Consider the following 16,805-nt stretch of genomic DNA (forward strand, 5'->3'; position numbering starts at 1 on the left):
CAGGAGCTGGGAGGGGACAGACCCAGGACAGCTGACCCAAACTGGCCAAAGGGGTATTCCATACCATCTGACGTCATGCTAAACAATATATAGGGGTGGCTGGCCGGGGTGGGGGGCCGGCTGCTCGGGGATAGGCTGGGCATCGGTCAGCGGGTGGTGAGCAATTGCATTGTGCATCACTTGTTTTCTTACACATTATTATTATTAATACTATTATCATTATCACTATTATTATTATTATTGTTATTATTATATTCCTGTCTTAATAAACTGTCTTTATCTCAACTCACCGGCTTCACTTTCCCGTTTCTCTCCCCCATCCCAGAGAGGGAGGGGGGAGGGTGAGCGAACGGCTGTGTGGTGTTTAGCTGCCAGCCGGGTTAAACCACAACACTTAGTTTTTTCCAACTCAAGCACACCAGGGAACAACATGCTGAATTTCCTTGGGACAGGATTTCTGTTGCCGTTTCACCCTTACCAGAGTTGCTTGCTGTAAGTGAACATCATTCAAGTTAAGTGACTGAGGTTTCAGAGAATGTTGTTAACAAGCAGGAATTAATACAATAGCACAGGAGAAATAATTTGGTGCTTGGAAGTGGACACACGTGATTGGTGTCTCTGTGCAGAATCCCTGTCCCCAGCTAGAGGCTGAGAAAGCCAGAGATATGAAATCCTCTCCTGCCATCAGGTAAAATCTTAGACATGGAGAAGTCCAGTGATGGAGCGATGAGCAACAGGTAGGGATTGGGCCCATTCCTTCACAGCCTGGTTACGTCTCCGTATGTCACACTCCAGTGCTGGGTACCACTGGGCTCCCTTTTAGCAATCCTCTCAGCAAGCCCCTCAGCTTAAGCAAGACCTGCAACAGCCTCTTGCAAAATTCAAGGATAATCCTGGTCAACCCCTAGTGTGGCATTTGCCTCAAAAGGTATTTGGATAATGCCCTCATTAAAAGGCTTTAACTTTTGGTTAGCCCTGAAGTAGTCAGGCAGTTGGACAAGAAGATCTTTGAAGCTCCCTTCCAACAGAACTATTCTATTCTATTCCAGCATAGATGAAAAAATATTTTATTTCCTGCTATCTCTTCCTCATTATCCAAATATGTTTTGTATACTTATTGCTGGATTTGACAGGTATTATAAGGTTATACCATACAACAGGGTGATATAAAACTTAATTGGATATCTGCAGAGTGCTTTGAGCTTAAAAGGAGATATGGTACATAGCATATTCTGTATGGTATGTATAATAGAGCAAAAAAGTGAAAATTTTACTCAAATTCTTGTATCTTTCAGGACATTTGATGTATCCTTTAAATATGCTTTTTTTTTTTAACATCAGCACTTTTTTTTTTTAAATAAACAACATCATAGAGAGGTGGGACTGATACAGAGAGAAACAGAAGCAGACAGAAAGCCTCGGTGGTCTAATCTGAGATCTCATCTCTCCTTGGAGGGAGAGCATTATGGTTATGTGTCAGAGCACAGCTTTTTCTCCTTCCTTCACCTCACCCTGCTTGACTCAGGCCCCCCTATGGCTGCTCAGTTGCTCTCATCTCCTTCTTGTCATACAGAAAGCCAAAAGGCCAGGCTAGGATGATTCAAGATGCTTTTATGCTCACCCTAGCGATAGGTCCAGGCTCCAGGAAAGCATAATTTCCTCCCTGACAGTAACAGGACTGTGGCTGACCTGCTCTAAGAATGATCTGTGCAATGTCTCCTGGAGAAAAAAAGCAACATCCTACAATGCAGCTGGCCCCAGCAAAGTGTTAGTACCCTATTAATTCATGAAATAGCTCTGCTCTGTTAGCTGTAGGACAGCTTCCTGCCTCTTGAAGCAAGGGAAGTTTTTGGTTAGGCTGGCAGATTATATAATTGAGCAACAGCAACTTACATTAAAGGCAAATTTGTGACATGTGCTTCTCCTTATGGGGCTGACTAGTACCAGCCACTGTGGCTTTTTTGGTACTTAGATAAATACCAGCATGAGATCTGAGCTGGGAGAGGAACAAAACTGTAGATAGGAAAGTGGGAAAATTATCTGCTACATTTGCAATTCAGGTCACTTTTTACAAGAAGCTTTGCAAACAAAATCTAAAATAAAAACCACAAATATTTTCAAGCCAGCATCAATATGAAATAGGCTTCCTTTTGGGACTTCATCTGCATGTAGCTCACTCAGTCCTAAGGTGGGATCCAGTGTGCTAGATTAGACATTTGCTGATCACATACAGTTAGGCACCCCACTGAGCAATCTTCCAAAAGCAGTGCCATATTTCTCTACCTAGTTTAAGGAGAGAAGGTGCTTACATCTAAGCAGACAAGATCCCACCAGAGCCCTCCAAAAATACCCACCTTTCCCCATTAGCTGACTGGCAACTTTATAAAGAAGCAGTTAAGAAACTGCTCCAGAACCTAGCTAAACTAAAGACAGCAAGGAAGTGCTGACATCAGGTGCACTGCATCCCTGATGGGTGTCTAGAAGAGCGAGCCCACAGAGAATAATTAGGAGGTCAAAAGGCTGGGAAGAAAGGTATTGGCTGCAACATTTGAGCCTCTTCTGAATATAGCCCATAAAGCATGTATTTTCATAAATGGAGAAGATTTATCCTTTTTCAAGAACCATGTCCAAGGAGAGCCTCTCTAATTTTCCACAAAACAATCAAAACTCCCTAATGGCAGCTTGATTTTTCATACCCATCATCAGCCCTTGTTACTTTGCTTGCCTGAAGCCAGTTACAGTCAGCGAGCCCTTTCTGGGGTGGAGTATCTCCCTCCAGCACATTAAGTGTACTGGCCAGGTGTCATGCCTTGGACACTGCAGTTTTCCTTCCCTCTACAACAGTTGAGATTGCATGAAAGCCTACATTGAAGCCAGCCTGCATGCTAGTCACGGACACTGAGTAAGAAAAGGAAGCAGGTCTCAGAGGGATGCTGCTATGAGTCGCTCTGTCTGTCTGTCTCTCTCTCGTATGTTCATCTTGCAGACAGGGATGTGGGGGATTTACTGCCAAGCTCCTGGCGTGATGGATGTGTTGATAAAGATGCCACTGCCACAGTCCCTCATCACCACTGTAGCCTGTGCTGCAACCTATTGCCACACTGCCTATTTTGTTTTAACGCAAACTGTCACATCACTGACTGCTAGGTAAGACAGACAGGCTGTCTGGATGGGGATTTCAGCGCAAAGAAGTGAAATTAAAAATGCAAAATAGAAAAACAGATGGCATAAACTTCATTAAAATAATATGTCATCTTGTGGGGATCCCATGGGGATCTGTTACCTTCCAGTGGATATGGAGCCCCTGAGGTTTACATTTAGGGATTATTCTGTTCCTTCCTCTCCTTATCACGACTCTCTTCTGTTTTCCAAAGGCTTGTGGTATGTGTTCCATCTGGATATGCCTCCTAATAAGGATGTGCTGGAGACATCTCCCAGCACTAATGGACACCCAACCCCCCCAGTGCTGTCGGGAGCCTCCTTATCAAGTGATTTGCAGGCAAGAAAGAAGCATGGCTGAGTCCTGAAACTTCAAGAGAAAGACAAAGTGGGAGTGTTAGGAAAGTAAGGAGTACATAATTAATATGGATAGAATATCTGTAAGTCTTAAGATGATGAATTACATGAGGCAGGAGAAGTTACTTTCCCTTGATGTGAAGTTTGTCTCTTTTTAGATGTGGTACCAGCAACAAGCTAAATACTTTACTATTCTGCTTACAAACCAGGTGTAATCTTTAGGAACTTACTAGAAATAAAAGCCACCTGTGAAGATTTTCTTGTATCTAACTGACCCCCAAACAAACATGTGGTAATGCCATGTATTTACTTATGGGGCAGAGAAACAACCATAGAAAGGACATTCAAGCAGCAGGATAAATCTGAGTTCGGAGCATGCAGCACAGCACACTTTCTGTCGCCTTCAATCACTGTGGGCTCTGGAAGCAAAACTTGTATGCATGCTGGGTTGCTATTTAATTGAGCTCATTTAAACCAAGCTTCCAGCAAGCTGTTGTGGTTTAACCCGGCTGGCAGCTAAACACCACACAGCCGTTCGCTCACCCTCCCCCCTCCCTCTCTGGGATGGGGGAGAGAAACGGGAAAGTGAAGCCGGTGAGTTGAGATAAAGACAGTTTATTAAGACAGGAATATAATAATATAAGGAATATAAGGAATATAATAATAACAATAATAATAATAATAGTGATAATGATAATAGTATTAATAATAATAATGTGTAAGAAAACAAGTGATGCACAATGCAATTGCTCACCACCCACTGACCGATGCCCAGCCTATCCCCGAGCAGCCGGCCCCCCACCCCGGCCAGCCACCCCTATATATTGTTTAGCATGACGTCAGATGGTATGGAATACCCCTTTGGCCAGTTTGGGTCAGCTGTCCTGGGTCTGTCCCCTCCCAGCTCCTGCTGCACCCCCAGCCTGCTTGCTGGCAGGACAGAGCGAGAAGCCGAAAAGTCCTTGGCCTGGTGTAATCACTGCTCTGCAACAATTAAAACATCAGCATGTTATCAGCGCTCTTCTCATCCTAATCCAAAACATAGCACCCTACCAGCTACTATGAGCTACTTAACTCTGTCCTAACTGGAACCAGGACACAAGCACATATGACAGATTTATATATGAATCTTCACAGAGTATAAAATGACATTTATCAACCTTCCGTCAGAGCATTTGATATTTGAACAACTGATTCTGATTTAACAGTGAAAAATGCCACTATCCATACAGAAAACTTGCAATAGGATTAAAACCCTAGTCACTACCATCCCCAACAATGGCTCTGCCAGGTAAGCTATTAAACATTTATGTACTACCTTAACTTTGTCTAGGCTTAAAGGGATTAAAAAGCAGTCCAAATCCCGATGAGTTTAATGCAGAAGAGACTAAAGATTGAGTTGGAAGAAAAGGAGCCAGAGCTGGGAGATGTGAGACATTACGCTGCTTGAAAATTGCAAAGGTCGGGCAGATTTTAAGAACGACAGCAGCAGGAGCTGACTGATGTGGATTAAAAGCATGTTACACTGGCTGCAGACAATACCATCAGTCTCGTTTTGGCCCAGGTAACCTAGCACTCATCAGAGTATGGCTAAGAGTAGAGAGTCAATCCAAATACCGCTAGATATGCGTTCACCTAATTAAAGAGGCACACTGTATCCACAGGGAGAGGAGGTTTTTGAGCAGACTTTTCTCTGGAGCCTGGGCAGGAACATGCTTGTCAGCGTTGTTGGACAATTCCTCCTAAGCAGGTAGATTTCACTAACTATGATCTTCATAAGCACAGTGTGGTCAGCACCGAGCATTCACTAGGCAGGAGCACTAGCAGGTCCTGGAGGCTGCGTTCTTCTATAACTCTGTGGAGCTCTAACATAATACAAGTTTTGGATGTTTTCTGTTATTCCCAGAAGACGCCAGTTGAGCCTGTCCCTGCTTTCATGGTTAAGCATGCTTTAATTTCCAGATGTAATATACCCCTCACAATTTATGCTTAACTTTTCCAATGTTGACACCATTTATTACGTCAAATATTTCTTTTTTTGTTCCTGATATTTACTTCCTGAAAGATTTATATATGGCAAGCAAATCCTTTCTCCATCCTGGTTTTACCAGGTTCAATATGCTAACCTCTTTTAGTTTTCTGTTATATGACAGGCTTTCAAATCCCATGTCTTATGTAGTTCTCATCTACGCCTAGCCCACACTAAATTCTTATTGGTGGAACTGAAGAGATGAGATTGCTACACTGCATTGCAAACATCTTACCCTGGCCTTTCACAATAGCAATGATACACCTTTATCTACTGGAAAAAGTGATACCGACTCTTCTAATATCTACCTTTCCCACTTTAATGGTGGATAATATCATTCAGCAGTGGCCAAATGGAATAAAATTTTCCCTACATGATAAAGCAGAAGTTTTGGCAGAAGAACTAATCATTCTGCTCTATCTGTATGTTTGGAAAAAAGCTGGGAAACTGCAAAGGTATGACTATGGCATATTTTTATGTATTAGTCCATTTTAACAATTGCTTATCTTGCAATCATATCAGGCTTCCTCTTCCTTAGTCACTTCCAGTTGGTAAACTCCAATTTACAGCAGATTGAGTTGCTCCTGTCATATTTTTCTCATTTCTATTATTTCAGTTTTTATGCCTTTTCTCTGTGGTATTTCTGAGTCTTTGTTGTACTGATGTCTCCCTCCTTTCTTAGCCAACTCCCTCCTGCTTTTTGTCCCTTTGTCATTAATGAACTTCTAAAAGAAATGACTGTTGGAGAAGTCCATTAACAATCTCCTTTCTTCTGACAGTTTCTCCTTCACCACTACCTAATGTAGTTCCCGGGGTTCTCAATTCACTGTCCCTGCTTATGCACTCACTTCATAAAACTGAAATTTGTTATAGATCTATTTTAAATTACCTTTACATTTAATTTGCATGAATTGAACTTATTATCTCTGAATCCAAATCTATTTTTGATGATCAGATCTTCTATGATGTCCTCATGTGTTACCAAAGCCAAGTATAGAATAGCACCATTTTCTGTCACATTAGTGAATCTCTGGAGGATATCTTTATTGTCTAGAAATACAAGAATGTCTCGGACCTCCCAATAATAGTATCAATTGCTCTCCAACCTAATTCCTGATGTTAAATTATCCAAAACTACTGCAGTAGTAATTACCTCTCTAATAACATTACAGAACTCTTTAGGTAGTGAAAAAGGAACCTGATGGCATATGGCATGCTGGCAGTGATTATCTTTTACCAAACTGTGAGTTGAGCTGTCATTAACACTGCTTTCTGCCTTTTCCTGAAAAGCAGCTGCCGGTTTTAGAGTACTTATGATTGCTATTGCAGGGCAGATCTACTGTCCCAATGCACTTGCTCATATCCTCTATCAATAGTTCAAGGTCTTCCACTTTGCTGCATAACCTTGCTGCATTTGCACATACAACTTTGTCTTTTCCTCCCTAGTCACTCTTTCTTCAAGATCACTATTCAACTACTTTCTTTCACTTTGCTGTCCATGGACCTAGTCTACAAAATTCCTTTATGCACTGCAATGACCAGATTTGTCTATTATTCAATCTCTCATATACTCCATCAGAGCCTTGAGACTGCACAAGTGCTTCCAGCCTTTTCTGAGTGTTTCTTTAAAGCTTCTCTTACCAATGAAGCCAACACCACTGTTTGCAGTAGTACTGCAGGTCCTTGGGTTAAACCTACCTATTGACAAGATCTCTTCATAACCACATAACAATGCTCACACTTTCCCAAATCTTGTTCAGACTTTATCTGTCTGCTGACCTTCCCTGTCATTTATTTGGTAGGGTCCGGAGCTATGCCACTGAACATCTGGGCATCCACTTTTTTTCAGAGCCTTCCCTGACATAGCACAGTCAACCTCAATCAGCTCTAGCAGTATCCCATCAATGTCATTTATTCTGATGCGAAGGACAACTATGGACTGCTTTCTGCTCCTATCTGGAAATTTTCCAGACCATTTTTTACCCATGCTCTAAGCAAAAAGCACACTATTCCTTTGACATGTCCTTTGTCAGGGTCTTGAGTCTGTATGGCACAACAGCAGCTCAGGTTTTGGAAGCAGGATGGCAATGTGTGGATTGCTGTCCTCTTGTAAGCATCATCTTTGTGAGGAAGCAGTGTATTGTGCTAATATATGCTGCTGCTTCCAGAACTTCAGAAATACTGCTCAGAAATAGCATGAGCATTTCTTTGTGAACTATTACAAACCTACAGTCCCTCCACCTCACAACACAGCTATGTCTTTTCCTGGTAATGGTCCAAGTCTCTGTTCCTCTCCCTTTTGTTTGCAGTCATCCTGTCCTCTTCTTTTTACAGTCCCTCTATATTATCTTCATTCTTTTTCTGGCCAAGCCTTAATCTTAGCTTGATGAAATTCTGTGAGTTTAAAAAGCTATGCCTTCCTTTTGAAAAAGACCTCTACCACAGCCCAAGACAAAGTGTCCTTCAATGTTTGTAGGTCAGTTCCCTGAGCAGTGGAATCACACTGATAAACTGCTCTGTGAGATTTCTGAGCTGAGCTGGCACATTCAGTCATACAAATGGAGATCTGCTTATGATCCCACTAGCACCTCAACATATTACAGACCCTAGATTCAGCCTTCTCATTCTTCATCAGCAAAGACTCACCTAATTTCACTTGGAGTGGGGGCGGCTTATAGTTCATGGCTACAGTCTCTCCCTCTCTCGTATCACAATCTCTGTCCGAAATAGATGCAGCTGTTGGATCCTGTGGAGATAGAAAATGAAACAGAACAGAACGGTTTAGCTAAAAGTTATGCAGTCACTTCTCTAACTGACTATTAGGTGAGTCCATCCCCACCTGCGTTCAGAGGGAGCAGAGACTATGCTGGTGTTTCAAATGGCTGAAACCTAGGGGAAAATCACAGAACTCTAGAAGCATGTTTAGTATGTTTAAAGTATCTCTGGAAATGCCAGATTTCAACATCAGACACATGATAGATGATATCGGGAATATAATATGGAGGGTGGGTCACCAGATCAAATTCAGCCTGGGCTGGCAATAGTCCCAAGCCATTTTCATATGATGACTCTTTGGTGTGTCGTATGAAACACACTACAGTTTCAACTGAGTTCTAAGTGGATCAGTGAACCTCATGATTAAAACTAAAAAGCTCGTGACCAGCTGTGTAAGTCTAGCTCAAAAGGAATTAAGACCAAATGAAAAGGTGAATTCAATCTCCGGTCCATCTTGGAGAAGACTGAAGAAGCCTGTATTTCCCATACTGGACCTATTTTGCGGCTAAATGGGAAGATTTAATTTCAGTATCTGTCAGCACAGCAACTTTCACTGGAATCCCCCTAAAACAAAAGCTCCCAAAACTTAAATCTGCTCCATCATGTCCACTCGCAGACAACCTAATCCAGGTAGCGCTGTACTCAGTGTTACAGTGCATCAGAGCATTCATACAGAGACAAGTTACCAATTCACTTGGCTCCAGCACTGATGAAAGTATTTAAAATCCTTTCACGTCAAATTTCAAACCTGTTGGACTTATCTCTATTTAGCACCACTGATTTTCCAATGTGTTCACTTCTTCCCAGCTAGAAACTAAATTGAACATGCATATGTATATATGCAAATATGGGTATATGAATTCTGATTTATAATAGGTACAGCTGCACAGGGAAAACAAACATCCAGCATTAAGTCCAATATCTGAAGAAACCATCACTTTGTAGAAATAGAACAAATCGTGAGAAACTAAATATCGATAAATACCACTCCAAACTAGCTAATTAATATTGTCCATCTCTCAGTTTCTGGAGATTTTTACAGATTTTCTAGTAAAAATGCAACCCATGATTTGGCACTGACACCTGTATGCAATGCAAGCCAGTTAGTGAGTTTCAAAGCAAGGGACTGTTGCTCTTCTGTCTCAGAAAGAAATGTCTGTGAGCTCAGTGAGTTCTCCTTCAGTCAGTAAGCTCTGCAGAAAAGGACCGAGGAGTCAAGTTGACAGGACACCAAGGACACCAAGTTGAAGGTGAGTCAGCAATGAAGAGTAGAAGGGTAACAGCATTCTTGGCTGCATTAGGCAAAGCATTGCCAGCAGGTCAACAGATATGCTCCTTCCCCTCTACTTAGCACTGGGGAGGCTGCACCTGCAGTGCTGGGTCCAGTTCCAGGCCCCTCAGTACAAGAGAGACATGGACACACTGGAGAGAGTCCAACAGAGGGCCACCACGACGATCAAGGTGCTGGAGCACCTCTCCTGTGAGGAGAGGCTGAGAGAGCTGGGGCTGTTCAGGGGGGACAAGAGGCGGCTCAGGGGGGGATCTCACCAATGTCTAGAAATGCCTGAAGGGAGGGTGCAAAGAGGACGGATCCAGGCTCTTCCCAGTGGCGCCCAGTGCCAGGACAAGAGGTCATGGGCACAAACTGGAGCACGGGAGGTTCCCCCTGACCACCAGGAAGCACTGCTGTGCTGTACAGGCAACAGAGCACTGGCACAGGTGGCACAGAGAGGCTGTGGGGTCTCCCTCTTTGGGATCTTCAAAATCCACCTGGACTGGTCCTGGGCACCCTGCTCTGGGTGTCCCTGCTTGGGCAGGGGTTGGACCAGATGGCATCCAGAGGTCCTGCCCACCTCAGCACTTGGCGAGTCTGTGAACCACCATCCCTTCCACCCCCAGTGCCTGCCTTCTCTTTGCTCTTTTTAATTCTTTAGCTCTTTTTAATACACTGTGTTTAAGAGATAAAATATGTTTCTTGAATTAGGCTGTGTCTTAATAGGAACTGGTCAAATAACACATGCAGGATTATTTTATCAAAATTCTGCTCCCTTGCACTGTCCAGTAGACGTTCTTTGACAGCACTTAAAATGGATAGTGCTTACAAGACTCTGCATTCAATGACACAAAATAGATAATGCTGAACCTTCCTCTAAAACGTAGCCACTGCCAGAGTAGCGCAGCAGCAGTTTAATAATACGGTGAGAAAGGTTACAGTAAGTTGCAGACAACCAAGCCAGTATCCAGGAGAACATGATTAGGCATGAATAATAAATCACGTGGATTTTAGGTTAGAAATCCTACTTTTGTGACAAAAAATACCAGATTTTTAATAACCACACTGAATGACAAAGTACGGCAGCTGAATGGTAAAAATACAACAGTTGAAATTAAATGAAGATAAAAGTGGCAGACAGAAGAAAAAAAAAATCCCAACTTCACAAATGAAAATGGTGAGCTGCAGCTAGCTTCTGTCACTCAAGGAAGAGATCCTGGATGACAGGTTCCATGAGATGACCAGAACAACACAGACCAGGACTCTTCAGCCAGGAAGAGACAATGGATGGGGGATCTGGGAGAAGTTTAAATGATCCAGAGTGGGATGAGAAGGTGAATAGGGATCAGCCAGCCTTTATTTTCTACAAGAAAGGGCTATCAAATGGCAGTTAACATGCAGCAGCTGGAAACAAACTCAGTACTTCTCCATACAACAGGTGACAGGCTACTGAGGATGCTAAAAGGGGCTGAGAAAAGGGCGAGAAAAATGCATGGAAGGGATATCCATGAAGATTATCAAATACTAAAGTTCTGCTGTGAGCTTAGGCAGCCCTAGAGGCACAGATCTCTGGAGAGAGTGAACCAGGGAGGTAACACTGGGGACTCACCCTGTTCTCGTGCTCATGGGGACACAATGAAGGGGTAGGTGAGACCTTTCATCTGACTAGTCTATGCCAGGAAATCATTTCTAAGGCCTAAAATGTTGCCCTTCTGCCTCAGCACACCTCACTGCTACATCAGACACACTTGGGCACACACTCCTGCCGCACAGCACTCATGACGGGCACAAAGGGCCTATGCAGCAACAGCTGAGCCTGAGCAACCACCGCTGCGGTGCACGGGCCAGGCCTGCTCCCTCTGAATTGCAAAACTGAACCAGAAGGACACCGAGCTGGGCCAGGGACAGCACCCCCAGCACTAGTGTGTCTTGTCCGTGGCACTGGCATAACCATGGTTCTGCAGCAACGCACAGGGCTCCAGACAAGCACAAGCACAACAGCATTCCTGTGGTTCAGCTAGGGCTGCAGCCTTGCCTCTGTGCATCATGAATGCACACATTTCTCTCTCTGTAGCAAATCTACCCAGAGAAATATTTACTCAACTGTTGTGGTTTAACCCGGCTGGCAGCTAAACACCACACAGCCGTTCGCTCACCCTCCCCCCTCCCTCTCTGGGATGGGGGAGAGAAACGGGAAAGTGAAGCCGGTGAGTTGAGATAAAGACAGTTTATTAAGACAGGAATATAATAATAACAATAATAATAATAATAGTGATAATGATAATAGTATTAATAATAATAATGTGTAAGAAAACAAGTGATGCACAATGCAATTGCTCACCACCCGCTGACCGATGCCCAGCCTATCCCCGAGCAGCCTGCCCCCCACCCCGGCCAGCCACCCCTATATATTGTTTAGCATGACGTCAGATGGTATGGAATACCCCTTTGGCCAGTTTGGGTCAGCTGTCCTGGGTCTGTCCCCTCCCAGCTCCTGCTGCACCCTCAGCCTGCTCGCTGGCAGGACAGAGCGAGAAGCCGAAAAGTCCTTGGCCTGGTGTAAGCACTGCTCTGCAACAATTAAAACATCAGCATGTTATCAGCGCTCTTCTCATCCTAATCCAAAACATAGCACCTTACCAGCTACTATGAGGAAAATTAACTCTGTCCTAACTGGAACCAGGACAGATATCCACTCCTTATTCCATACCATTTATGTCATGCTCAGGTTACACTCTTTCCAATACATTCTAATTAATCACCATTTTCATCTATGATATATAGCAATCATGGTAGTGATGACATACAGTATTATATAATAATTAACATACTACAATTCAACTCATGGGCTATTCTCACCCAGTATCAAATCCCCTTGAGGTACACACCGGACCTCCCCATTCTTTTGCATTACCCACCAAGTGCATCCAGGTCCCTGAGCAAAAGCAATTCCACGAATGGGTTTGCCTTTTCCTGAGGCAGGAGTAGCCCAGACTGTTTTACCCAGCATGTTTCTTACGTGCACTACAGGAACTTTATCCCCTTCTACAGTGCGTAACAGGTTTGATTGGGCAGGTCCAGCTCGGTTGGCAGATCCCCTAGTATTGACTAACCAGGTGGCCTTTGCCAAATGTGTATCCCAATTTTTGAATGTCCCAGCACCCATTGCTTTCAGTGTAGTCTTTAACAGTCCATTGTATCGTTCAACTTTCCCGGAGGCTGGTGCATGACAGGGGATGTGATACACCCACTCAATGCCATGTTCTTTGGCCCAAGTGTCTATCAGGTTGTTTCGGAAATGAGTCCCATTGTCTGACTCAATTCTTTCTGGGGTGCCATGTCGCCATAGGACTTGCTTTTCTAGGCCCAGGATAGTGTTCCGGGCGGTGGCATGGGGCACAGGATATGTTTCCAGCCATCCGGTGGTTGCTTCCACCATTGTAAGTACGTGGCGCTTGCCGTTGCGGGTTTGAGGGAGTGTGATGTAATCAATCTGCCAGGCCTCTCCATCTTTATATTTCAGCCATCGTCCTCCATACCAAAGAGGCTTTGACCGTTTGGCTTGCTTGATTGCAGCACATGTTTCACAGTCATGAATAACCTGTGCTATAGTGTCCATGGTCAGGTCCACCCCTCGATCACGAGCCCATCTGTATGTTGCATCTCTACCTTGATGGCCTGAGGTGTCATGGGCCCATCGGGCTATAAATAATTCACCTTTATGTTGCCAGTCCAGGTCCACCTGAGCCACTTCAATCTTAGCAGCCTGATCCACCTGCTGGTTGTTTTGATGTTCTTCAGTAGCCCGATTCTTGGGCACATGAGCATCTACATGGCGTACCTTTACAACCAGGTTCTCTACCTGGGCAGCAATATCTTGCCACAATGCAGCAGCCCAGATGGGTTTGCCCCTGCACTGCCAGTTGTTCTGCTTCCATTGCTGTAACCACCCCCACAGGGCATTTGCTACCATCCATGAATCAGTATAGAGATAGAGAACTGGCCACTTTTCTCGTTCAGCAATGTCTAAAGCCGGCTGAATGGCTTTCACTTCTGCAAACTGACTCGATTCACCTTCTCCCTCAGCAGCTTCTGCAACTCGTCGTGTAGGACTCCATACAGCAGCTTTCCATCTCCGATGCTTTCCCACAATACGACAGGACCTGTCAGTGAACAAGGCATATTTCTTCTCATTTTCCGGTAGCTTGTTGTACAGTGGGGCTTCTTCAGCACGGACCACCTCCTCCTCTGATGATATCCCAAAGTATTTGCCTTCTGGCCAGTCCATAATCACCTCCAAGATTCCTGGACGACTGGGGTTTCCTATTCGAGCCCGCTGAGTCATCAGTGCAACCCACTTGCTCCATGTGGCATCAGTTGCATGATGTGTAGAGGGGACCCTTCCTTTGAACATCCAGCCTAGTACCGGCAGTCGGGGTGCCAGGAGGAGCTGCGCTTCAGTACCGACCACTTCCGAAGCAGATCGAACTCCTTCATATGCTGCCAATATCTCCTTTTCAGTTGGAGTATAGCGGGCCTCAGATCCTCTGTATCCCCGACTCCAAAACCCCAGGGGTCGACCTCGAGTTTCCCCAGGTTCTTTCTGCCAGAGGCTCCACGTGGGACCATTCTCCCCGGCTGCGGTGTAGAGCACATTCTTTACATCTGGTCCTGTTCGGACTGGCCCGAGGGCTACTGCATGAACTATTTCCTGCTTAATTTGTTCAAAGGCTTGTCGTTGCTCAGGGCCCCATTCAAAAGCATTCTTCTTAGGGGTTACTTGGTAGAGCGGGTTTACAATCAGACTGTAATTTGGAATATGCATTCTCCAAAACCCCACGACACCTAGGAAAGTTTGTGTTTCTTTTTTGCTAGTTGGTGGAGACATAGCTGTTATTTTGTTGATCACATCCATTGGGATTTGACGACGTCCATCTTGCCATTTTATTCCTAAAAACTGGATCTCTCCTGCAGGTCCTTTAACTTTATTCTGTTTTATGGCAAAACCAGCCTTCAGAAGGATTTGGACTATTTTCTTCCCTTTCTCGAAAACTTCCTCTGCTGTGTCACCCCACACAATGATGTCATCGATGTACTGCAGGTGTTCAGGAGCTTCCCCCTGCTCCAGCGCAGACTGGATCAGTCCATGGCAAATGGTAGGGCTATGTTTCCACCCCTGGGGCAGCCGATTCCAAGTATATTGGACTCCCCTCCAAGTGAAAGCAAACTGTGGCCTGCACTGTGCTGCTAGAGGGATGGAGGAAAATGCATTAGTGATATCAATTGTGGCATACCACTTGGCTGCCTTTGATTCCAGTTCATACTGGAGTTCTAGCATGTCCGGCACTGCAGCACTCAGCGGTGGCGTGACTTCGTTCAGGCCACGATAGTCCACTGTTAGTCTCCACTCACCATTAGACTTTCGCACTGGCCATATGGGGCTATTAAAAGGTGAATGAGTCTTGCTGATCACTCCTTGGCTCTCCAGTTGACGAATTAGCTTATGGATGGGACTCAGGGAGTCTCGGTTGGTGCGATATTGCCGCCGGTGCACAGTTGTGGTAGCGATCGGCACTTGCTGTTCTTCAACCCTCAGCAACCCTACAACAGAAGGGTCCTCTGAGAGACCAGGCAAGGTAGACAACTGTTTAATGTCCTCTGTCTCCAAGGCAGCTATGCCAAAAGCCCAGGGGAACCCTTTTGGGTCCTTGAAATATCCTCTTCTAAGATAGTCTATGCCAAGGATGCACGGAGCATCTGGGCCAGTCACAACACGGTGCTTTTGCCACTCATTACCGGTTAGACTCACTTCAGCCTCCAATACAGTTAACTGCTGGGATCCCCCCGTCACACCATAAATACAGATGGGCTCTGGCCCTTTATAGCTTGATGGCATTACAGTACACTGTGCACCGGTGTCTACCAAAGCCTTATACTTCTGTGCGTCTGACGTGCCAGGCCATCGAATCCACACAGTCCAATAAACTCGATTGTCCCTTTCCTCCCCCTGGCTGGAGGCAGGGCCCCTCTAGTCCTGGTCAGAATCTTCGTTTCTGTGTCTAAAGGACTGCCTGCTGGAAGTTGGAGCAGCAAACTTTTCAGAGAATCCCTTTTTCCCACTTGTTTTCCTTTGCAATTCACGTACCCGTGCCTCTAGGGTCGCAGTAGATTTTCCATCCCATTTTCTCATGTCCTGTCCATGGTCACGTAGGTAAAACCACAGGGTGGCGCGGTGTGTGTGCCCACCATATTGTCTTCCTTGCATAGATGAACGTTTACCCCTAATAGCTGAGACAGTGGTTTGTACAGGTGGGGAGGAAAATAATCTCTCTTCAAGTTGGTGGATCTTTTCAGAAAGTTTCTCCAAAGCATTCTCTTTTAGCTGGTGGACACTGGTTCGTTCAGGTGGAGGGGAAGATAAATTCTCTTTAAGTTGGTGGACCTCTTCAGAGAGTTTCTCCACAGCTGAGACACAGGCCTGTAGGGAAGAGGAGAGATTTCCTTCGTACTGCCGGAGTATTTCAGTCACTTCATTCACTGTGGGATTCTCCTCCGCTTTCCAGGCTAGTATTGCCAATGAGCTGGCATATGATGATGGTGCACTCTGTACAAACTTCCGCCACATGGGTAGTGTACACCGGACTGCATCTGGATCTGCGGATGTTTGTGCGTCGTCTAGGTCCTTATAAATTACTTCCCGTACGGCCAATTCCCTCAGGTACTGAATTCCCTTCTCCATGGTGGTCCATTTGCCTGGTAGACATACAAGTTCTTCCTTGAAGGGATACCTTTCCTGCACAGCTGACAGGAGACGCCTCCAGAGGCTGCGAGATCGTGCTCCATCTCCAATTGCTTTGTCAATGCATGCGTCCCTAGCAAGGGATCCCAGCCGCCTGGCTTCCTTGCCCTCTAATTCCACATAATTGGCTCCCGTGTCCCAGCACCGGAGCAGCCAGGTGACAAGCTGCTCGCCTATACAGCGACCAAAATCTTTTCGCACATCTCGTAGCTCACGCTGGTATAGAGTCCGGGTAGTTACTGTTGATTTTTCGACATCCTCATCCTCATCTTCAGTCTCCTGCACCTTTGATGGCCCAGCCTCGTCTTCACTATGCCCAGACTTAGCAGAAGACTGTCTGCGTTCTAAACGACCTGAGCCTGAACAATAATAATAATAATAGTGATAATGATAATAGTATTAACAATAATAAT

The 16,805-nt window shown here is 45.0% G+C and overlaps 1 protein-coding gene across 5 annotated transcripts in view; it reads right to left on the bottom strand.

The window, feature by feature from the left end:
* Positions 1–16,805, bottom strand: part of LOC308184758 (protein FAM219A-like) — a 154,510-nt gene that overhangs the window by 51,145 nt on the left and 86,560 nt on the right. For 4 of the 5 annotated variants that reach the window (XM_080572243.1, XM_080572242.1, XM_080572241.1 and 1 more), the window contains exon 2: positions 8,192–8,291. In XM_080572243.1, coding sequence (XP_080428369.1) covers positions 8,192–8,291 — 100 coding nt within the window. Of the gene's footprint in view, positions 1–8,191; positions 8,292–15,503; positions 16,752–16,805 lie in introns of those variants that run through there. The other variant, XM_080572239.1, reaches the window with a different exon arrangement.

The sequence above is a fragment of the Anser brachyrhynchus genome (assembly GCF_964034855.1).
Source record: "Anser brachyrhynchus genome assembly, chromosome: W".
NCBI classification, from domain to species: domain Eukaryota; kingdom Metazoa; phylum Chordata; class Aves; order Anseriformes; family Anatidae; genus Anser; species Anser brachyrhynchus.